The 22,285-nt window shown below is 42.7% G+C and overlaps 1 protein-coding gene across 1 annotated transcript in view; it reads left to right on the top strand.

Annotated features, from left to right (window-relative positions):
* Positions 1 to 22,285, top strand: part of LOC111663159 (ryanodine receptor 3) — an 81,298-nt gene that overhangs the window by 43,740 nt on the left and 15,273 nt on the right. The window contains exons 41-76 of the mRNA XM_087176921.1: positions 1,292 to 1,565; positions 1,725 to 1,839; positions 2,406 to 2,538; positions 3,476 to 3,579; positions 3,794 to 3,929; positions 4,210 to 4,396; positions 4,562 to 4,670; positions 4,756 to 4,876; positions 5,444 to 5,613; positions 6,308 to 6,528; positions 6,808 to 6,898; positions 7,784 to 7,924; positions 8,901 to 9,064; positions 9,218 to 9,296; positions 9,852 to 9,941; positions 10,039 to 10,185; positions 11,255 to 11,317; positions 11,493 to 11,568; positions 11,842 to 11,965; positions 12,161 to 12,276; positions 12,370 to 12,437; positions 12,545 to 12,666; positions 12,839 to 12,888; positions 13,267 to 13,327; positions 14,210 to 14,448; positions 14,947 to 15,028; positions 15,143 to 15,273; positions 15,518 to 15,841; positions 16,406 to 16,646; positions 16,772 to 16,859; positions 16,959 to 17,051; positions 18,556 to 18,726; positions 18,859 to 18,918; positions 19,015 to 19,149; positions 19,469 to 19,581; positions 21,391 to 21,487. Coding sequence (XP_087033047.1) covers positions 1,292 to 1,565; positions 1,725 to 1,839; positions 2,406 to 2,538; positions 3,476 to 3,579; positions 3,794 to 3,929; positions 4,210 to 4,396; positions 4,562 to 4,670; positions 4,756 to 4,876; positions 5,444 to 5,613; positions 6,308 to 6,528; positions 6,808 to 6,898; positions 7,784 to 7,924; positions 8,901 to 9,064; positions 9,218 to 9,296; positions 9,852 to 9,941; positions 10,039 to 10,185; positions 11,255 to 11,317; positions 11,493 to 11,568; positions 11,842 to 11,965; positions 12,161 to 12,276; positions 12,370 to 12,437; positions 12,545 to 12,666; positions 12,839 to 12,888; positions 13,267 to 13,327; positions 14,210 to 14,448; positions 14,947 to 15,028; positions 15,143 to 15,273; positions 15,518 to 15,841; positions 16,406 to 16,646; positions 16,772 to 16,859; positions 16,959 to 17,051; positions 18,556 to 18,726; positions 18,859 to 18,918; positions 19,015 to 19,149; positions 19,469 to 19,581; positions 21,391 to 21,487 — 4,736 coding nt within the window. The remainder of the gene's footprint in view (positions 1 to 1,291; positions 1,566 to 1,724; positions 1,840 to 2,405; positions 2,539 to 3,475; positions 3,580 to 3,793; positions 3,930 to 4,209; positions 4,397 to 4,561; positions 4,671 to 4,755; positions 4,877 to 5,443; positions 5,614 to 6,307; positions 6,529 to 6,807; positions 6,899 to 7,783; positions 7,925 to 8,900; positions 9,065 to 9,217; positions 9,297 to 9,851; positions 9,942 to 10,038; positions 10,186 to 11,254; positions 11,318 to 11,492; positions 11,569 to 11,841; positions 11,966 to 12,160; positions 12,277 to 12,369; positions 12,438 to 12,544; positions 12,667 to 12,838; positions 12,889 to 13,266; positions 13,328 to 14,209; positions 14,449 to 14,946; positions 15,029 to 15,142; positions 15,274 to 15,517; positions 15,842 to 16,405; positions 16,647 to 16,771; positions 16,860 to 16,958; positions 17,052 to 18,555; positions 18,727 to 18,858; positions 18,919 to 19,014; positions 19,150 to 19,468; positions 19,582 to 21,390; positions 21,488 to 22,285) is intronic.

Genomic DNA, 22,285 nt, shown 5'->3' with positions numbered 1-22,285 from the left:
CACGCCTACAGTCCTGTTTGCCTCGACTGAAGCTACATGAAGCACTTTGAATGAGCTGTGTCTTTTTCTTTTTTTTTTTTTTTGTTTGTTTGTTTTGTTCTGTACTCAAGGTCTTATTTGCATCACTGAGCCAGTTTGGGAATGCAGCCTTTGAATTGCGTCTTTTCTTTTTTTTTTTTTCCTTAAGTGCTTAAGCATTGGTTGTGTAAAAATGGGACCACCCAGTCGAGTGGAGGCCCTTTTAATAGAGCTTTGTGATTGGGTGTGTATGCTTAAGGAAGAAGTGCCTTAAGGAGGATTGCTGTGTCTTGGTGTGACCTCAGTTAATGGAAGGGAGGTTTCAATGATATGCAGTGAGGATTACAAGACAATGCGGCGAGCACTTCACTGCCAGACCGAGTCTTTCTCTGCCAATTGAAAAGGAAATCTTATCTTATTGTTTAAAATTAGAAAAGCCTGCATTATGTTAACCAATCCCCTTCGTGATTAGTAATCCTATATCCACACACAGCAGCGCTTTCTTTATTTTAATCAGCATGATAAGTTTAGGGTAATAATGTAGTTTTGAGGATCTCTGAAAGCGGCCCTTTGTAGGAGGAGACTTTGATATAACAGACCCCCCTCCCACCATTTTTGTGCACAAGCCTGACAATGATATACCCAAAATAAGAAGGTTATGTTTTTTTCAAGCCTTTGATTACAGTCATAACCCTGATCCTCTTTGAAAGGTCACTCTTACAACCAAAAAGTCAGAATGAGTATAAGAGATACTGAACCAAAGTTACAGAGGCACAGATATAGTAGAAATGTAAGGGTTTTTTTTTTTTTTTTTTTTGCCCTCACCTCTTTTGGCATCAGCAGTGGTTGCAGTGATATGGGGATCCTGAAATGCTTTGAGCAGTTTGAATCAGGAGACTTATAGCTTTCACACAATGTATAATTTGTCAAGGTTGTACGAGGATTGAGTCCGGTACAAACCGAAGCACACCTGAAGTTGCCCTATCACCACCGAACAACAGGAAGACAAAGTTAGCGACTAGCTGGTGAGCACAGTGGGGCATTTACCAGAACAGAGGATTTTTGTCAGGTGACCAGAAACATGACACCGAAGGAATTCTTGTGTTTCTTCCATGTGTGCTGAATGTTTAAAAAGTGTTTGCTAACTCATTCACCACAGCAACTTTATGAGGCCATCATACACATCATCCACCGAGACAAATGTTGCTGCTTTAAATATGTTAAATGATCATTCCGATAAGATGCACAATGATAATAATGACTATCTTTCCAGCCAATCTGAAGGAGCTGATCTCTCAGACCATGGTCAGCTGGGCCCAGGAGTGTCACATCCAGGACCCAGAGCTGGTCCGTAAGATGTTCAGCCTGCTGAGGAGGCAGTATGACAGCATCGGGGAGCTGCTCCGGGCCATGAGGAAGACTTACACCATCAGTGCCGCCTCGGTGCAGGACACCATCAACCTCCTGGCCTCCCTGGGTCAGATCAGATCTCTGCTGTCTGTCCGCATGGGGAAAGAGGAAGAGAAGCTCATGATTGATGGACTTGGGTGGGTCAACTTTTCCTCATTCGCCCAAAAGATACATGGTTTGAAAAAATTTAAACAATGCATATATATTGTCTTGTCTTGATCCTTAGTTTTATGCCAATTTGGAGTAAGAAGTTAACGTCCAATATTTCCCTTTTCTGTGTTTTTTTTTCTCTCCAGCGATATCATGAACAACAAGGTTTTCTACCAGCACCCAAACCTAATGAGGATACTGGGCATGCATGAGACTGTCATGGAGGTCATGGTGAATGTGCTTGGAGGAGACAAATCCCAGGTTTAACAACATCTATCTTTATATTTATCTCTGCTTCCGGAGGCACCCACAGCGCTCACCACACCCCCTGGCCCAGAAACGATGCCTCACTAATAGGAGCTTGTGCTTTCGGTCCCGTTTTGTGTGTGAAGTGTGGTTGCAGGGTGAATGTGCATTAATGAAGATGTGGTCCCAGTAGGTGGGCTTTCTCCTCAGGCTGGGAGTCTGGGAGTGAGGGCAGAAAGGGCAGAAAGTGGCTGGTTGGCAGCGTGTGAAGGTGTCAGGCCTTCTAGACATTAATTAGGAACCAAGACACGTGGGGGAATTTATAGTAACAAGCCTGGAGGAAGTCATTACAGTAAACTCGGTAAACCTGAAGAAAGCAGCGACTTCTCCAAAACCGCCTGTTATCAAATTATTGTTTGTTAGCAACATGTGGACCTGAAGATAATTTACTATGTCTGTCCACTGTTTGTAAATACATAAGACTGTCTGTCCCGGTTGTGATCATACTACAATTCTCTTGTTTTAAAATACAACCAGGTCAGATGTTTGACCCTACTTAGTCTGTGTGTGCCACCCTACAGGAAATCGCCTTCCCCAAGATGGTGGCCAGCTGCTGTCGCTTCCTGTGCTACTTCTGCCGGATCAGCCGTCAGAACCAGAAAGCCATGTTTGACCACCTCAGTTACCTGCTGGAGAACAGCAGCGTGGGTCTAGGTGGGTACGGCGTTCTTTGTCTTGGTATCAGCCATGCTGCGTGGCGATCAGCCCAATGACTACTGATGCTGAGCTACTACATCATTTCACTGGATGAAGAACACACAACCTAATCAGGAATAAAGCGAAACCTACAAAATTCTGGGGGATGAACTTGAAAATGAGGCTGTGAAATGAAGGGGCGAAACACTTCATATATGTATGAGAGACAAATTCTAAAAACAGTCAGCAGTCTCTTTAAAATGGGTCGCATCCTTTTGCCATTTTGCCTTATAGCACCTCTGAGCTCACACATACATTAGGCTCACACCAGTGTGTGTGTGTGTGGATATGGGTGTCATTGTGAGTCTGAGCACCGAGAATCTGTCGGCAAAGAGCGCGGCTCATCTCCCATTCTGTTAGAAGATGGCGATGCCACAGTCTCAGTGAGCACCCCGCTGGTGCGAGAGAGTGTCTCCCTTGGATGCACACACACATGCTCCCAGTCATAAAGGCAAACACACACACACACACACACACACACACACACACACACACACTTCACAGATTGCTCATTAACAGGGTGACAAGAAGTTATGTGACAGTATAAACAAAATAAAAATGAAATCTAAGAATAAAATCTTTATTAAAAAGCTTAATGATGACTATAATATTATAGACAATGTGTATAGACACAGTGCTACATAAACTGGTTCCCATAACCCCTCTGAAACCAAATGTGACTACAGTTTCCAGTGAAAATTGGAAGAGGAAACTTTCCTCAAGCACATTAACCAGTCAGTAATAACCAGCTGTTGGCAGATTAGCTGCTAGTGATATTTGGAAGGAGTGGAAACAGCACCCCCTGCTGTTTGTACAGAAACACAGACACAAGCTGGGTGTGTAGAGATATTAGATAAGTAGAGAACAGACAGTGAGCAGGTGCTTTGTATTGCAGCTTCACCGGCTATGAGGGGCTCCACTCCTCTAGATGTGGCTGCTTCCTCAGTGATGGACAACAACGGCCTGGCTCTGGCACTGGAAGAACCTGATCTGGACAAGGTACGGCTTTTTTTATTTATTTTTTTGTTGTTGTGAGTTTGAGTTACTGTACAAAGTCAATTGAAATGGTGGGATACACAAGCAAAGCTGTTTCTAAAGGAGGAGATGCCAAAGATAAAAACCACCACAGACGTATAGAGTAGCTAGGATCAATAGGTGAAAGCTGCATATATGTTGGGCTGTATGTGATGTTTTGTATGTGCTGCATCTGCAGGTGGTCACCTACCTGGCAGGATGTGGTCTCCAGAGCTGTCCAATGCTTCTGGCTAAAGGTTATCCAGACATTGGCTGGAACCCCATCGAAGGGGAACGATACCTTTCCTTCTTGCGGTTTGCCGTCTTCGTCAACGGTAGGACTGCATCCCCCATCTTTTCTTTCCCTCGCTTACTCTCTCTTTCTGCTTCCTCTTTTTGTATAACTCTCTCTAAACACGTAGAAAAAACCTAGCAAAGTCCCAGCGGACACCTGGATTCAGTTGCTTAAGGCAAAGTTCGCCTGGAGTTTTGCCTCGGGGCTGTGTATTACAGCTAAAGAATGTGTATGTGCTGTATTTTTCTGCTGACATTAATTATGTATTCCCTTGCTTGGTCTGTATTTACTCACATCCACCTGTGTTATTTGCGCTCTAGGTGAGAGTGTGGAAGAGAACTCCAGCGTTGTGGTGAAGCTGCTCATCCGTCGCCCGGAGTGTTTCGGACCGGCCCTGAGGGGAGAGGGAGGGAACGGCCTGCTAGCTGCCATGAAGGAAGCCATTAAAATCTCTGAGACACCTGCTTTGGACCTGCCGGGCTCCGTCCAGGGAGTCTACTCCGACGTGTAAGCCACAAAGATCAGGCAAAGCTTATCAAATCAATGCACTTACCCTCAAGATTAGGTCTTCATCCCCCTTGCCTTGCATATCTGCTATGATGCCCTTCAAAAATGTTTTTCCTCTTTCCTGTTTCTGTTATTCCCTTACACTCTCCTTTTTGTTTCTGTCAGGTCTGGTGATGGTGATGATGAAGAGGAGGTGGTTCACATGGGCAATGCCATTATGTCCTTCTATTCTGCGCTCATTGACCTTTTGGGACGTTGTGCCCCAGAGATGCATGTACGTTTGAATTTGTGAGTTTTTAAAATTGCTTTTATTGGACAGATTTTCTCTATTCTCAAGGTTTGTTTCTTTTCTTCTTTAGATCATCAACAAAGGGAAAGGTGAAGCTCTGCGTATTCGTGCCATCTTGCGCTCTCTGGTGCCGACTGAGGACCTTGTGGGAATAATCAGCATACCACTCAAAATGCCCATCATCAACAAAGGTACTGGTCAGGATGTTCACTGTAATAACTCACGATACGGCACGCCTGCACTCTTCTATCAGAGGACACATCATATTCATTTGCATATTACAGCAGAACGTCGACCTCACGTGCAGATACAATGGTTATGAAACTCTGCACATTCAGTGCAAGGCGGAAGGTTATTGATTTCATTTCACCGCTCATGCCCTTTTAATCAGCACAACACTTTACTGCACACTCCCATAGCTCTGAGTAAGCCAGATCATTTCTATAGCGAGCTGTCTTGCTCTATTGATTGATCTGCATAAGCATGGCGAAACTCGCCTCTTAAATTTGCTGCTGTGAGCACCGCCACGCAGGCTCTGTCAGCGGGCCAAGAGGGAAGACAGCGAGCCGTGGCTCCAGCACCAGAAAACTCTTATCCACGCGTCGCTGCACGCTGCCTAATGAATACGCATGACTCCCCTAATCAGAAAAGACTTGCCATTATGTACCGTGGGCTGTTCTCTGGGTATTTCACCGATTCACACCTGCATCAATTACCTGGTTAAAAATGTTGTGCCTTCCCTTCTCAATCTCTCTCAGATGGGTCGATGACAGAGCCGGACATGTCAGCCAGCTTTTGTCCAGACCACAAGGCCCCCATGGTGCTGTTTCTGGACAGGGTGTACGGTATTGAGGACCAGAGCTTTCTGCTTCACCTGCTGGAAGTGGGCTTTCTGCCTGATCTGAGGGCTGCCACCTCTCTGGATACGGTAGGTGAAGCCGACAGCAACACAGGGGAGAAGCTAATGAGTGGCCTCTGTCACATGAATTTCATCATGGCATTTCACGATCAATAATATTGGGCAACCTTTTATACTAATGAGGAGCTCCTCATCACCACTGGTTTAAGTTTATGTTCAGGTGATTCATTTAATTGTTCGTTATTCTTATTTATCAAAAAAGAAGTTTTTCACTGAACTAAAAGCTTTTTAAAAGCTTTTTAAACATTTATTTAAAGCACAGCAGTACAAAGGAAAAAAATACTCCTTTTCAGCACCAGGACTGCCATGAAGTCGGCCATGCTGTGAGCTAGTCTGTGTGTGTGTGTGTGTGTGTGTGTGTGTGTGTGTGTGTGTGTGTGTGTGTGTGTGTGTGTGTGTGGTGTACAGTATTAACCTCTGGTGACTCCCTAGACAGGAAAGAAAATGCATAGCAAAGGCTGGAATATCTGTGACTTTGTATTTTGTTCCTAAGGCTGCTGTCTGCCGAGGTCAACAGTGGTAATGTGGCAGCAGCTAAGAACGTCGACCCCCAGCTCTTGTGTTGGACATGAGGCAAAAGACAGCGCTGTTTATGCTGAAAGATATGCTAGTTTAATCTATGTAGTACGTGACAAAAGAAAACTTCTAAAGAAAGTCACAACTGTCACATCTAATACGACCTGTGACCCTTTTCTTTCTACAGGAGGGTCTGTGTACGACAGAGACAGCCCTGGCCATGAACCGCTACATCGGCTCAGCCATGCTCCCCCTCCTCACCCGCTGCGCCCCCCTCTTCGCGGGCACCGAGCACTACGCCAGCCTCATCGACTCCACTCTTCACACCATCTACCGCCTTTCCAAGGGCCGGTCCCTCACCAAGGCCCAGAGAGATGCCATAGAGGAGTGTCTGCTGTCTGTCTGCAAGTGAGGAGCACGGGGAAAAACTCCCCATTAGCAGAGTTAAAAGTTTCTCTAGCCAGTGATAATGCGTCAAACAGCTGTGGTATCTCACCTGGCAGGAATAGCAAACAATCAACAGTGCATTTTATCAGCTTTCTTGCAAAATTCTACTGTAGGTCAGAGCCTGGTGTCCTTAAATACCCCTCTCAGACAGTGTGACAAAAGTGGTCCGAGCCTGAAGACGTCACGGTTAAAAGCAGCCCTGGGTAGCAGCGCTCTTATCTCTCTCACCTTATTCTGCAGACACCTTCGTCCCTCCATGCTGCAGCAGCTCCTGCGCCGCCTTGTCTTTGATGTGCCCTTGCTGACTGAATACTGCAAGATGCCTCTCAGGGTGGGCAACAATTTCCTCCCTTTTTCTTACTCTTTTTAAATCCCATTTGCCATCCCTTATCTTGCCTTTATCTCATATTCCTTGTTGTGGTGCCTGCATGACTCAGTTTTAGTTCTTCCCTGTTTGCCTCATTATCAGTTGCTTTTCCTTTTTCTTTTCTACATAACTTAACCTTTGTTTTGTCTGTGTGGTCGCTGCTTGGTCTCGCTTTACGACCTCAGTTTATTAGATTGTCAGCTTGGTGGGGAGCTAACAGCAGCTTATTTCCACCGACTCTAGTGCAGGTGTACCTTCAATGTAATATTACTGGTGTTCACCTCTCTCTCTTTCTCTCAGAGACACACACACACGCACACACACAAACTCTCTCTCACAGGTGCACAGTTGTAGCAAACCCGTGGTGTTGATCAAAACAAGGGGATGAAGTATTGGACTATGTGATTACAGGCTTGTTGGCTCCACTGCTCCATTCCATCCGTCTGGCCACAGGAGAGAAATACTGGAGTTGTAATAGATTGTGACTGGCCAGTGAAATGGTGGACACACTTGTTCTTGATTTTCATGTACACGTGTGGATTTCATTTGTGCTGAGTGTGGGAGAACAGACTTCCTTTGAGGTGCTGTTTAATATGCACGCATGCCCTAGTAAATCTCAGTAGTTAATTTTTATTTATATAGCACCTTTCCAGAACAGACATCACCAACTTCTTCTCAAATAACAAATAAAAACAAAAGAAAAAAAGGGCCAGTGTGTTGTTAGAAACATACACAGGCTGCATGCTTGTTGCCTGTCACTGAAAACACGCATACCTGTCCCGTCCACTAAATTTTGTATTTTTTTGTCACTCACTGTGTCTTGCTGTTTGCCCTCTGTGTGTCCTTCAGCTGCTAACCAACCACTATGAGCAGAACTGGAAGTTCTACTGCCTCCCGTCGGGCTGGGGCAGCTACGGCACAGCATCTGAGGATGAACTACTGCTCACCAAGAAAATCTTCTGGGGAGTGTTTGATTCTCTGTCCCAGAGGGTGAGGAGTCGCTCGTGTCGCACAAAGTTTTTTATCTTATGTTCTTTGCACCTTTGCTGTCTTCATCATTCCCAGAGCAATAGGCATTAACACACATCTACTTGTTGTTAGAAACATTTTCTAAGAGAATACCACTAATGTTCTGCAGAGGTTGAAAAACAGTTGGCTTGGGGGTTATCCAAAATGTAATATCTCGATACAGTCTTGCCCAAATATTTAGATATATACGATATTATATATATACATTTTTCAGTTTTTCTAATAATATATAATTATATTATGGTATTTTATGTTTCAGGTATAAGCAATGCTGCCACTAAACATCAGTTCAAAGCTTTATTTGTCACATGCTAAAGTACAATTTACAGTAGAGAAAGCAGTTAAGTCAAATGAGGGTCGGACTCAGCAATAGGGCAGACTATTCAAAACTGGAGAAAAAAAAATTATGTTTATATTATATTTTAAAATTATGAAAAATATTGCATATTCCAAAAAATATCACGATATTCAATATTATCAAATATCAGTCAGAGCCCAGTAAACCTTTAATAAAAGTCACCTAATTTGTCAATTTCTTGATTAACATGCATGCACTCACAAGTCATTGGCACAAAAATCTTGAGGTGTGTTTCGTGATGCCGATAGCTGGACTCAGCACATCTCTCTAAATGCACACTGATGAAAGGAGGCTGTGCAAAGGGCCAGCCGGAAAACATCAATATCTGGACAGCCATCATTGATCCAAAGCCTCTAGCACACAGATTTTTCAGCTTTTAGAGTAATTCTTTATTAACGTCCCTTCCACTGGCCCTGTTACTCTCAGACTAGAGTGGCTGTGTATTTAACTCCTGGCTTAAATGAACAACTTACACATTACTTATGTTTGTTAAATAAAAACACTATTCGCGGAAGCGTACTATAACAAAACTTCAGGAAATAAATTGTGCATTTAACTCTTCTTTCTTTCCTCATGCAGAAATATGATGCAGAGCTATTCAAGATGGCCATGCCTTGCCTCAGTGCCATAGCTGGAGCTTTGCCACCTGACTATGTGGACGCCTCTATTAGTACCGCTGTGGAAAAGCCTGTTTCTGTAGATGCTCAGGGCAACTTTGACCCAAAACCCATCAATACTGCTAAGTAAGCCATGTTGGAGCCAGATGTCAATGAGATAATTATGCGCAGCTTCACTTATTGTATCATACCTTTGATGAAATACACAGTACATGACTGTACATGACTCCAGTAAAATGCATTTGCATACGCTGACACACTGTCTCACTCTTTCTCCAGCATTGCCCTCCCAGAGAAGCTTGAGCACTTTGCCAACAAATATGCCGAACATTCCCATGAGAAATGGTCTGCAGAGAAGGTAAGGCCAAAGATAAGAGTCTCCACCTGGGCAAATGGGTATTAAATGGTGCAGTATTAGACTTGGAGCAAGTCATGAGTGTCATAAGAAAAAGAGAGGACAGTAAAAATGTCTCGCCTTGAAGAAATACAGCACACACCGTAATCTGCTGAAAAGCATTTTCGCTGCATGAAAGTGAAAACAATCAATTCAGATCAATATGTTGATATTGTTCTTTTTTTCCATTATCATAGCACTGTTCCATTTGATGATGCCTCCTTTTTGTTATAATTGAAAGAGATACTCTGGGCATGCTGACAACAATTGTGCTAGCCTCTGTGTAGAAGGCCCCTGCTCTCCTTTGTGCCAACTGCTTATCCTGCTTTGTTGCGTCTGTCAAAAAAAAATTCACAAGAGCTGAGAACAGCAAGAACTGAATGTACCACGACTCCTTAATGTGTTATGCATAATTAATCTCTTACCCAGTCTTTCAAATAATAAATCATGTCCTTGGGGACTCTGAAGGCAATGAGGATTGCTTTCACTCTCGTCCATTCCTCTGTGCTTGTGCCTCAGGTGCTGCTGGGATGGAAATACGGAGACTGTGTGGATGAGAAGGCCAAGACTCACCCTCAGCTCAGGACCTACAAAGCCCTAACAGAGAAGGTGCAGTATGTCGAATGTGAGATTTGTGAAGGGATAACCTAAAGATGTGAGCTTCTGGGCTTATTCTTCGTTCTCCATTTCTGTCTCCGTGCTTCAGGAGAAGGAGATTTACAGATGGCCAATAAGAGAGTCCCTGAAGAGCATGCTGGCAATGGGGTGGAGCATCGATAGGACCAAGGATGGAGAGAGTATGTCTCAACAGAGGGAGAATGAGAAAATGAGAAAGATATCTCAGACCTCACAGGTACAGCACAAATAATATGTTTCAGACAAATACCGATATACCACCACGCCAGACATTTAATAATATGTTCTAAAATGCCATAAAAGATCATAAAATCAAGTGAATTTTTCCTTAAAACTGTCCAGTATGATGTGATGATACACTCACTGTCCAATATTTTTAGTGCTTGAAACTTTCATGAGACATTTTTTGTCTATTTTGCCAACCTCTTAAACAAGCAGGTTTATTCATTAAAAAATAATATCATAATTTAGGATAGTAGGGATTAAAAACTGGATTTAAGACGATCAATAATCTAAAAGTGGATATTGTGTACATGATTGAATTGTCAATGTTTAGGTTGCTTTGGTCAGCTTTTCATTCAAAGATCTTCCTCTTTAAGTGGCAGAAGCTGGATGTCAACCAATTAATTACTACACTCCTGTTAACTACGAACCGCAACAGTTTGTTCCTTAGTTCTAGCTATTTCTACTTTTAAGCTATTTACTGTTAGCTAACCTCAACTAAATCAACTATTTATCCCTCAAATTTAGCTAACTGTTGCAACTGTTCATTTGGTTTTAGCTAATGGGAACTATTTCAACTGTTTATCTAATACTAGTTTAACTTCTCTGCTAACTAGCTTATAACTAAGCTAGGTTAGTTTTCATAGCAACATGTGGTGTTATGTGTTACAACTGACTCAGTATGATAGATAGGTTACTAGCCATTGTAAATATAAGTAAGTAAGTTCACCATGACACCATTTTGGCTGTTTGTTTTCCTCCTTAACACAAATGTGTAACATATCATCATTTCAATTTTTAGTTGTGCTTGCTGCTATCAGTTTTCTTTCCTTTAGGACGGTACTTCTTGTCAGCAGTTACTATATACAGTTTTAAACATGCACATCAGACAGTTATTTACTGAAGAAAGTTGATTTTGTTGCTAATCTCTTTACACTTGGTTTGACTGAAGGCCTAAAGACACAATAATCCTTTAACAAATGTCATTAAAGCAGAAATCTTGATTTATAACTAACAACACAGCGTATCTCACTGTAAATCTGCATCTTCTCCAACATTTCCAGGCAAATGGGTTCAATCCGAGCCCGATAGATATGAGCAACGTGGTTCTATCCAGGGAGCTGCAGGTGAGTGACCCCACAGTTGTTCTGTTGTACTTTTTTTTTCTTTTTTTTACATCAAACGGTCTCTCCGTGTGAATACGAGATGGAGAGCAATATATCCTGAATCTTGATGAGTAATGTGGGCGGGACGCATTCCTTGCTGAGATGTACTGTTTGTCTCTTTTGTCTTTGGTCTAAGGGGATGGTGGAGGTGGTGGCTGAAAATTACCATAACATCTGGGCCAAGAAGAAAAAAAGTGACCTCGGAAGCAGAGGTGATTTGCTAATGAAGTCAATCAAGGACAATCATAGAGAGGAAGAGACTGTGTGTGTTTGTGGGTGGGTGGATGTGAAGCGCCACTCGGTTGTTGTAGTGTATATACGAGCCAGTTTAGCATATGTGTGTGTCCACATTGCTGGTCTTGAATTAATAGGTTCAGCTCAGTGGTCCATCCACTCCATTTCACCATCTGCCTTCACACATACACTCACTAGAGACCTGTGACTGATCAAGTCTTCCTGAACGCTGTGTTGTATTGTGTTTTCAGGGGGGGGAACACACCCTCTGCTGGTTCCCTACGACACGCTGACAGCCAAGGAGAAGGCCCGTGATCGAGAGAAAGCCCAGGACCTTTTTCGCTTCCTGCAAATCAATGGCTACAGCATCACAAGGTCAACACACACACATACACACACACACACACATACACGCTGTCACTGAATATATTATCATGTTTATTTGTTGCAGAAACTTCACTCGACCTCCTAACTTTGCCATTTAATAGATGTCGGTGTCAGTGGTCAGTCTTTTATCAAATGATATAAGTGTTATAAATGTTTACAGTCAATAATATTACTGTGCTGCAGAGGTTTGAAGGACTTGGAGCAGGATTCTTCTTCCATGGAGAAGAGGTTTGCCTATAAGTTTCTCAAGAAGCTGCTCAAGTATGTGGACTCAGCTCAGGAGTTCATCACCCACCTGGGTATGGTATATTACATAAGTCATGACTACAAAACACATACATGTAGTTGTGTTGTTACTCAATATTAAACATACATTCATGTTTTCAATCCAGAGGCCATGGCTGCCAGTGGAAAAACAGACCGGTCCCCTCATGAGCAAGAAATCAAGTTTTTCGCCAAAGTAAGGACGTAATACAAATTAATCTGCTGTACACATATAATTAACTTTTTAAACATTATTACCATCAACCTAATTTGGTTTTATCATTATCACTGTCCTCCTTTCAGGTTCTTCTCCCTCTCATCGACCAGTACTTCAAGAACCACTCTCTCTACTTCCTCTCCTCCCCCAACAAGAACCTGAGCAGCAGCGGTTACGCCTCCAACAAGGAGAAGGAGATGGTCACCAGGTACCCATTCAATAAAATGACACGCAGCAACACCAGCATGACAATAAAATCTTTACCACGCTTGACTTAAAATCTTAATCTTTAACATTCTTCATTCCTAATCTCTCTCTCCGAGAATTTACTCATTGTGGTTTTCTGGTTTCCTCCCCTTTTCTAACCTTCACTGCTCCAGCCTGTTTTGTAAACTGGCAGCTCTTGTCAGACATAGGATTTCACTCTTTGGTAAGCTGATTACTACTGATTGGTTGGGAATGTACTATTATCTATGTGCATGTGAATGTCATTTTATCGTGTCTGAAGTTTTTTCATATGTACGAACAACAAACATTAGATATTTTGATACCTGAGCATTTTTTCTGTAAAACTGTAAAACCCGTTTAACAACAGCAGCTTGAGCCACTGAAATGATGATTTATTATTTGATTTTTTTTTTTTTTAATCAAACCCTCAACATAACTATTTGACTGAGCGTTATAAGTAGCAATGAAGTCAGCGCCGCCATGAGAGGCTCAGTTCAGATCAAGAAAGTCCTTAACAGTGGGTGACAGTATGTAGGTTCACATTACACTGATTGCTTTTGTGTTTCATGGTGTGTTGTAGGGAGTGACTCCACCACCATGGTGAGCTGTCTGCACATCCTGGCGCACACTCTGGACACCAGGTGGGTGCAAATTTGGCAGACAAGGAACCTGGCAACCTTTTGAGTTTTTTTTTTTTTTTTACTTGAAATGAAAAGTTATAAAAAAGAAAAAAAAAAAGAGCTTTTTGATAATGACTGTTAATTGTTGGAGAAGCCAGTTATACTTTCCCAGTGTAAAGCTACGACTTGAAAGAGCAGCATATTTGTCATGAACTTCTTCTTTTAGACTGTTATTACTCCAGTGTCTTATGGGAGGCGCTGGCATTAACAAAGAGCATCCTCTGGCATTTAAATAAGCAAAACAAATTTCATGCGGCACATGTTGCCCAAGGCTTATGGTGTTCTTTAGAGACAATGTGCTGTTTGTTAATGCAGTTCACACCTAATGAGGCTAAATCAGCAACATATTATTGTGTCTTGTTTGTGCGCGAGAGCTGCAGCTGATGCCCACAGACTCTATCTTTCATTTCTCCCTCCTACTGGGACACATCAAGGCAGAACAATGGCTAATTCATCCAGCAATGTTATGAACTGTGAAATGCTGAAAATGGCCAGACTAATCATATTAATGCGTTGGGCTATTTCAGCGTGTCATACAGTATTTCTAGGCTCCAGTGTTGGCAAACTCACTTTGGATTTAAATATGCACCTAGTTCGTTAAATAAATCATTGCTGTTGCGGTGTAAGGGCGGTCAGGTTGATACCCACGTCTCATATTTCATGACTGAAACCTTCACAGACTGAGAGAGTGAAGTAATTGCATATGTGAGCGTGTCCTACTGTTGGTAAACAGCGTTGTCCTTTGCATACCAAGGGTTATCCAGTGGTTTATTATAGCCCCGTCCTTGCATATCTCCTCATTTGGTTTCAGTCGTTTATCACGCTCTCTTTCACTCCCAACAGGACGGTGATGAAGTCGGGCTCAGAGATGGTGCGGGTGGGGCTGCGGACGTTCTTCGAGAACGCCGCAGAGGACCTGGAGAAGACGTTCGAGAACCTGAAGCTGGGGAAGTTCACTCACTCCCGCTCGCAGATGAAAGGGGTGTCGCAGAATATCAACTACACCACTGTAGCTCTGCTCCCCATCTTAACCGCTCTGTTTGAACACATCACTCAGCACCACTTTGGAGTCGACCTGCTGCGTGAGTCCCGACAGCCGAGGAATGATCAAACATGTTGTTTGAGAGGCTGATAAAAAAAACTAGAGTCAAATGTAAATGTTCAGTTTATTATAATGTGTAGATTATATGCTTTCTACATCCCGACGCCATGGAACATCATGTCATTATGTCACACACTTATTTACACAAATGTACATCACAGGATCCGCTTATAAGTATACATTAGCATAATAGTGAGGGATTCCCACAATGCTAAGTTAATATCCATTCAGCCTATTTATTTAACTTGCGCTGTAGTGTATTTTACAATATTGTGTTAGAGGAAAACCTGCATGACAATATTAGGTAACTAAAACACGTATCTGCTTCATTAATTACCATGTTAGCACTGGGAATTGGGTATCTATGTTTTTTAAAACATTTTTTATTGCTTTAAAACTTAACATAACTGGATACTTTTAATACAACGGGGTGGTTTTGGTAGTACACAACAAAGCTTAGGTTGTTTTTTTTTTGCAGTGGATGATGTCCAAGTGTCCTGCTATCGAATCCTGACCAGCCTCTATGCACTGGGCACTGGAAAAAACATCTACGTAGAAAGGTATCCTTGCTTCAACATTAATATGTTCATTCTGATTCATTAAAACCTCAGTGAAGACACCCACTGATGTTCAGCGCAGCCCTCACCAACTCTCTCCCTCTCTGTGTCCCTCAGACAGCTGCCAGCTCTGGGCCAGTGTCTGGCCACCCTTGCTGGGGCCATGCCTGTGGCCTTCTTGGAGCCATTGCTCAACACGTACAACCCCTGCTCGGTTTTTAATACCAAGAGTGCCCGAGAACGAGCCAGTGAGTCATATGTAATTATTCTGAAATAAGAGTTCATATTAAGAAGTGGTCCAAGATGGCAAATCAAACAGTTATTATTATAGAGAATTAACATTTCTCTCTTCACCCTGTCTTTGCTTTAGTGCTATTCAGTCTGCGAAAGATTCATCCCCTTATAAAATCATAAAATATGTAATAAGAAACATAAACTTTGATGACATAAACATTGTTGTAATGTCATAAAAACTCTCTGTGTTGTTTTCAGTCCTCGGCATACCAGACTCAGTGGAGGAGGTGTGTCCCGGGATTCCGCGGCTGGACGGCCTGATGAAGGACATCAATGACATGGCTGAGTCTGGAGCGCGGTACACAGAGATGCCGCACGTTATAGAGGTGGTGTTGCCTATGCTGTGCAACTATCTGTCCTACTGGTGGGAGAGGGGTCCTGAGAACCAGCCAGCCAGCGGGGGCAGCGTCTGCTGCACCACCGTCACCTCAGAGCACCTCAGCCTCATTCTCGGCAACATCCTCAAGATCCTCAACAACAACCTGGGCATCGATGAGGCGTCCTGGATGAAGAGGATTGCAGGTGGGCACTGATTCCAATAACAGCTCTTGATCATAAGGAAAAATGAATGTGGTGGAGAATTCATTTCCTGTGGCCACAACAGTTTTAAATCAACACCACACCCCGCTTCGTTTCCTCACTGTATCTAAAAGATACAATCTTTTTCATGTTTGTATTTCTCTAAAATTTTTATAGTTGTGCCATCTCGCAGGAGTCCTGCGTGAACCAAGGTCAGCCTGTATTGGCAGATGAGGGCTATCACTGCTCATGCTGATGACCCTGTTTTCTTTTATTTATAATGTTGCTGCACTAGAAATGTTATATGCAACAGAAAACACAAGCAAAAGAGCTGCATCTTTCGGTTAAAAACTTTAGTTTTAACAAAATAAAAAAGAGCAAATATAAAAGCTTACATGGTTGAATTGCTAATGTGGTATACTGTTGTCTGGAAAAAGCTGAAAAGTAGGCAGTCTTGATGTGAAAATATTACTTAAATACTGGCAACTTTCTGATACACCGACAGATTTTTAAACATAATTAAACAGCTGTAATAGAGTGACTTTCTCTCTCTCTTTCACTCTTCAGTATACGTGCAACCCATCATCAGCAAGGCTCGCGCTGACCTGCTGAAGAGCCACTTCCTGCCCACTCTGGAGAAGCTAAAGAAGAAGACGGTGAAGGTGGTGGCTGAGGAGGAGCTGTTGAAGGCGGACAGTAAGGGAGACACCCAGGAGGCCGAGCTGCTCATCCTGGATGAGTTTGCTGTACTCTGCAGGGACCTGTACGCCTTTTACCCCATGCTTATCCGCTACGTGGACAACAACAGGTCAGCTTGCTGAGTTGCAGATGAGGGAATTCTTTTAAAAGGTGTATTTAGAGGAAGATGGGGAAGATAGTTATTGTTTGCAGAAAAAGTGCAAAGGATGTATGAATCTCCTCCTGTCGCTGCAGGTCCAGGTGGCTGAAAGAACCAGATGCTGACTCCAATGATCTCTTCAGAATGGTCGCTGAGATTTTTATCCTCTGGTGCAAGTCACATGTAAGTTCCCTCATCTCCAATTCATACATATTAAACTACAAAAAACAATTAGACTTCTGATCAAGCACAGTTACAGCGTTTGTCTTTGTCTTTCTTCAGAATTTCAAACGAGAGGAACAGAACTTTGTGGTTCAAAATGAAATTAACAACCTTTCCTTCTTGACTGGAGATAATAAAACCAAGATGTCTAAGGTAGGTTTAATGTCTTCACATTACGTCTCACCACTGTCGACTTTATTTCCTTATTATGAAGCTTTTACAGAGCTGCATCAGGCAGCAGATTATCACCTTTGTAGAGATACATGATACGTGTTAACATTTCCTCTCCCATGTTAACACATTGATTTTTGCGTACATGTGCTAATATGTTAACATGTAAAACGCCCATCTCAGAGGAACTACGTATACACACACACATGTGACAAACAAGACTATTTTATTGAAGCAGCGTGGATGGATTTTGACTTTTTTTTTTATTTTTTTTTTTATTTTTTTACTTTTTGCTCTGTGCGTGTGTGTGTGTGTGTGTGTGTGTGTGTGTGTGTGCGTGCGTGCGCGTGTGCGTGTGCGTACATGCATGTTTGTAACAAACCTTCCTCCAGCTTCACTTTCAGCCCCTGTCAGCATTACAGGGGTTACTACTTTTTTTCTTGTCTGCCTGGTTTAACTGTTTGAAAGGCAAACAAATGGTTTTCATTGCAGTGCACGTGTCCATGTGAGGACCGTGAGCCTCCATTAATTGCCCTCTCATTCCTTCTCTTCTATCTTCCTCTCTCTCTCTCTCTCTCTCTCTCTCTCTATCTCTCTATCTCAAACAGTCCTCTAAGGAAGAGGTAGAGTGATGCAGTGCATGAGCTGTTTACCTGCCAGCTTATTGGCTTATATGCTCCAGTTACTAAGCAGAAAAGCCAATAGCTTGTGCCGCTGTGCTGTACAGTATTCTATAGTGTACTTATATATTATATCACCTGATTATTTGTGGCATCTATTCATCACCATGTGTGGCATGGTAACTTTGGTCATTCCTCATTGCCTCAGGGGCGGAAAACATCTCATTTGGAGTAATGAAGCTCAGCCCTTTTGTAGCAAATCATGTGATCACATCCCAGCAGTGTGTTTGCAGTTGATGGATTGTGGTACCCTGGTGTGTTTGGCCAATAGTTACCTCAAGCTAATTATATTATGTTGTAGTTGATGTGTGATAAGGCCGTGTGTGTGTGCGTGTGTGTTGTAGTGTCTACATATATGTTAATATGGAAATTAGTGTTTTCACTGAGGCAGCTACTTCAGTTTGGCTCAAAAGTGCATTTTTTTTTCTTCCTCAGTGGTAACATCTCGCTGTTGTAGCAGAGGCAGCCTGCTAGTTCTGCTTTTCAGCTGAGGTGTGAGACTTCTTAATGCTTCAGTGGCACAGATTTAGTCTGGTCACAGATTTTGCCTGGGTTGAAAAATAAATGCCTCAGGAGCTTCTGGCTTTTGTTCAAATACAGTGTGAGTGCTCCCACTGTGAAATAAAATACTCTTAAGGTATCAGTTTAAACATTGAGAAGACACGCATTAGTGCAACATTAATCTCAGCAAAAACAGAAAAATCTGTATGTATTACCTTAAAACACCAGCTTATTAAACCTTTATAGCTTTTTTTTATTCACCATTGTGAGTTGTTTGAGGTTAATATCACAATTTCTTTTTTCAGTCTGGAGGACAAGACCAGGAGAGGAAACACAAGAAAAGGCGCGGTGAGTTCTACTCCATCCAGACCTCGCTGATTGTGGCCGCTCTGAAGAAGATGCTGCCAATCGGCCTCAACATGTGTACGCCAGGAGATCAGGAGCTCATATCTCTATCCAAGACTCGCTACCTCCTGGTGAGACAACTTTAATGTGACCTTGAACTGGCCACACTGACACATGTAACCAGCTGTATATCAAAATGAGAAAGCTCTACATTTGTGTTGGTTATTGCAAATTGTTTTATTTTGCGTCCTGTTGTTCAACAGAAAGACACAGATGATGAGGTCAAAGATCACATTCGGCAGAATCTGCATCTTAGAGAAAAGGTGAGCAAGTTTACACCAGTATTCCAGTAAGTGTTTACCAGCTTCCATAGTCTATAGGCTGGTATTTGACAATCCCTCTTTGTCACACACTCCAAGTCAGAGGACCCTGCAGTGAGGTGGCAGCTAAACCTGTACAAGGACATAGTGATGAGGAGCGAGTGGCCTCCAGACCCTGACAGGGTGGTGGACCGTATCCAGAGGATCTCTGCTGCTGTCTTCAACCTGGAGCAGGTCAGACTTAGACATTTATAGATTCCTAAGCACATTATGAGCTGCAAATGAACCTCAGCGTGCTATTTTAAAGAAACATTTATGCATCATTCAGAGTGTACTGAAAGACTCATCGGGAATGTGAAGGAACATGATCACCACACATACAGAATGACTCACCAAAATACAAAACACTAGTGTTGATGAAAATGCCCGTTTTCAGTTCCCAGGAGTGATTTTTCTTTTCTTTTCTTTTCTTTTTAATCACTAGTTTGCCTGTTAGAGAATGACAACCCAGTGCACTGATTTATACTTCTTCTTCTTCTTCTGCTCACAATAGGTGGAGCAGCCACTGAGATCCAAAAAATGTGTTTGGCAGAAGTTACTGTCCAAGCAGAGGAAGAGAGCGGTTGTAGCCTGCTTCCGCATGGCTCCACTCTATAATCTACCAAGGTATAACTGTATATCCTTACATCTAGTGTTTACACATCACCTCTTCTTTTTAAGGTCTCTAATGATGCTAAACAGCCTCATAATCATGAATCCAGGATGACACTTTATATTTGACGGTAGCAGAGGGCTCCCTGCGGTACTTCTAGCAGATGTGAAATTGTGTAGCAAGGCGCTGTGGCATCACCTCTATGTTCGCTGGCCAAATACCAACCACACGCTCTTCTTCTCGTGTCCGACTCACGACTCTCACTTCTCTCTTCCTTGGTTCTGACCCCTTGCATTAATGCACTGCCTCCCTCTCGCCGTTTGTAGGACGAATGTCTGGCCCGCAGCTGTTATCAAGGAGTAGAAAAATAAATAAAAGGGACACTAGCAATTTCATGCCCTGCTGCTCTGTAACTCAATCACTGGAAGCCAGGCAGAGAGCTACAGTAGGGTGGAAAACAATTATGAAGCCCAACCTGGGGGTGGTCATCTTCAGTATGTGCTCAGACGATGCTGCCCGCCTGCCTGACAGCATGACTCATTTATTCAGAGTTGTTGACAGTGAAATATGACCCAGCGTAGCTACTAATTATCAGACAGTATTTACAATGCAGCCACAATTGATTGTTTTTATTTGGAGCAGTAGATTTGTGTTTGAGGGACGGATGTGAAGCTTCCGGGTGATGTCGACTCCTCCTGAGTTTTCATGCATTCAGATGTCATCTTTTCTCTTTTGTCTCTCTATTCAGCCTTTTGTTCTCTCCTCAGTGTCACACTCTATTGTACCTCATCCCCTCAGGCACACAAATAATAATTACTTCCTGAATGCCTACCGACATATTTGGCTGGAGATTATGTATGAGAACGCAGACTATGACAGTCTGCTCTCCATGCTGACGGTAACGTAGTGCTGATCCAATGTTACTACTGTTTGACCTCGCATACCTCTCTTTAACTTCTGCTTGCTTTCCTCCAGGCACGGTTTTATGCTACAAAATTTAACTCCCATTCAGATATTTTTGCTGGTATTTCCACTGGTCCATATCTGTACAGTAATGCATCAAGCTGAATGTAGAACGATTGCTGTAAAGGAATAGTTTGACAGTCTGCCAGTTTGCTTTCTCGCCCAGAGTTAGATGAGAAGATCGATACATCCTTTGTGTCTTTACACAGAACATCAAGCTACAGCCAGGAGTCGATTAGCTTAGCTTAGCATAAGGAGTGGAAGCTGGGGGAAACAGCTAGCCTGGATTTGTCCTAAAAAATCAGTATTTCCAAGGCTCACAAATGAACATGTTATATTATTATACTGTACAAAAACCAAAGTGTAACTACAGTAAGTTTTGGTTTATGTGCAGTGACTTTCAGTCACGTCCTCACTGTGAGGTTGCCGGGCAAACAGTGTAGACTCCAGGCGCTGTTTCTCCTCTGCATACTAAGCTAAGCTAACTGTCTCCTGGCTCTAGCATACACACACGAGAGGGGTATTAATCTTCCCAAGAATGTGGATTAGCATATTTGCCAAAATGCAAAGCTACTCCTCTAACTGTTGCTGACGTGCAGATACATGGCTCCTTTATCAAGCCTTGGATTTCTCCTTCCTGCTGATGAGTTGGGGTTTTTAAAAATTTAATGAGTAGATTGACAGTGTGGCAGAGAGCAAATACATCACAGCTCTGTATGTATGATCAAAGTGATAGTTTCCTCTAAGGTGACCAGCTGGATGTGCCAGTGCCCTAAACTAACCAGTATTAACTTTCCTAAAGGGACTTCTCCCATCTGTTGCTATCTAACCCAGGCTAATCTCCTCTCACCCTTCCTTAGGCATCGCTCTATTAACCTCTTCCTCCTGGCCTATCAGAGAATATGGATAGAAACAGAGGAGTACTCTTTTGAGGAGAAGCTAGTGCAGGATCTTGCAGTAAGTACCCGTGTTATCCCCAGTGCCGTCCTCTTGGCTGGGGAACTGAGCGGATGCCCCCACCACTCCCCCTTTACTCGTGTCATTGTCAAAATTGCCAATCCCACCGTGCACCACTGAGTCATACTCAGTCATCCATACAGTGTTTTTCACGTGTTCGTCAGATGCCCATTTTTGGCAAGCATGACATCACCGCTGATGTCAGAGCCAGCTCAGAGAGCAGTAAGAGAGCATCTGGTCACGATGCTTTGACTTACGGATGAAATTTATGAAAGTTGTGCTGCCTTTCCTAAATTTTCAGTCATGAAATGTCACAATCATGTCTTGAATTTGTTGTAGTGAAAACAAAAGAAATACAGCACGTACCATAGCTGCTTCCTGTTTATTTTACACTTTGTAGCCCATGAGAATCTATGATTTACTGTACATAGATTGGTTCACAATGCTTACAGACTTTAAGAAATAAAGTTGAATTCAGTTATCTCATCTAAAACAAGAGGCTATCATGAAGGCTCGTTGGAATGCGACAAACCCTACTGTGCCAGTGGGTGTTTTTTTTTCTTTTTCTTTTTTTTTTTTCTTTTTTTTGCAGTAAAGAAATGACCATAAAATTTAAATTAATACAACTTTTGAAAATCTAATCTTCCTTTAGCCCTTTTAATAGTTATGTCTATGTCACATTATTTGAAATTAGAGCCACGGGGCGTCACAAAAGAAGTTAATGGTGTAACAGATGAAGAACTTTATGATCCAGCCATCCAAACACACATTTGAAGTAACACCCCCCCACCCCCCACC

The sequence above is a fragment of the Seriola lalandi genome, unplaced genomic scaffold, assembly GCF_002814215.2.
Source record: "Seriola lalandi dorsalis isolate HSWRI2012SDOR001 ecotype SW California unplaced genomic scaffold, Sedor1 jcf7180002054573, whole genome shotgun sequence".
NCBI lineage: Eukaryota > Metazoa > Chordata > Actinopteri > Carangiformes > Carangidae > Seriola > Seriola lalandi.
The sequence above is the reverse complement of the archived record's forward strand: the minus strand, read 5'-3'. Positions and strand labels throughout refer to the sequence as shown.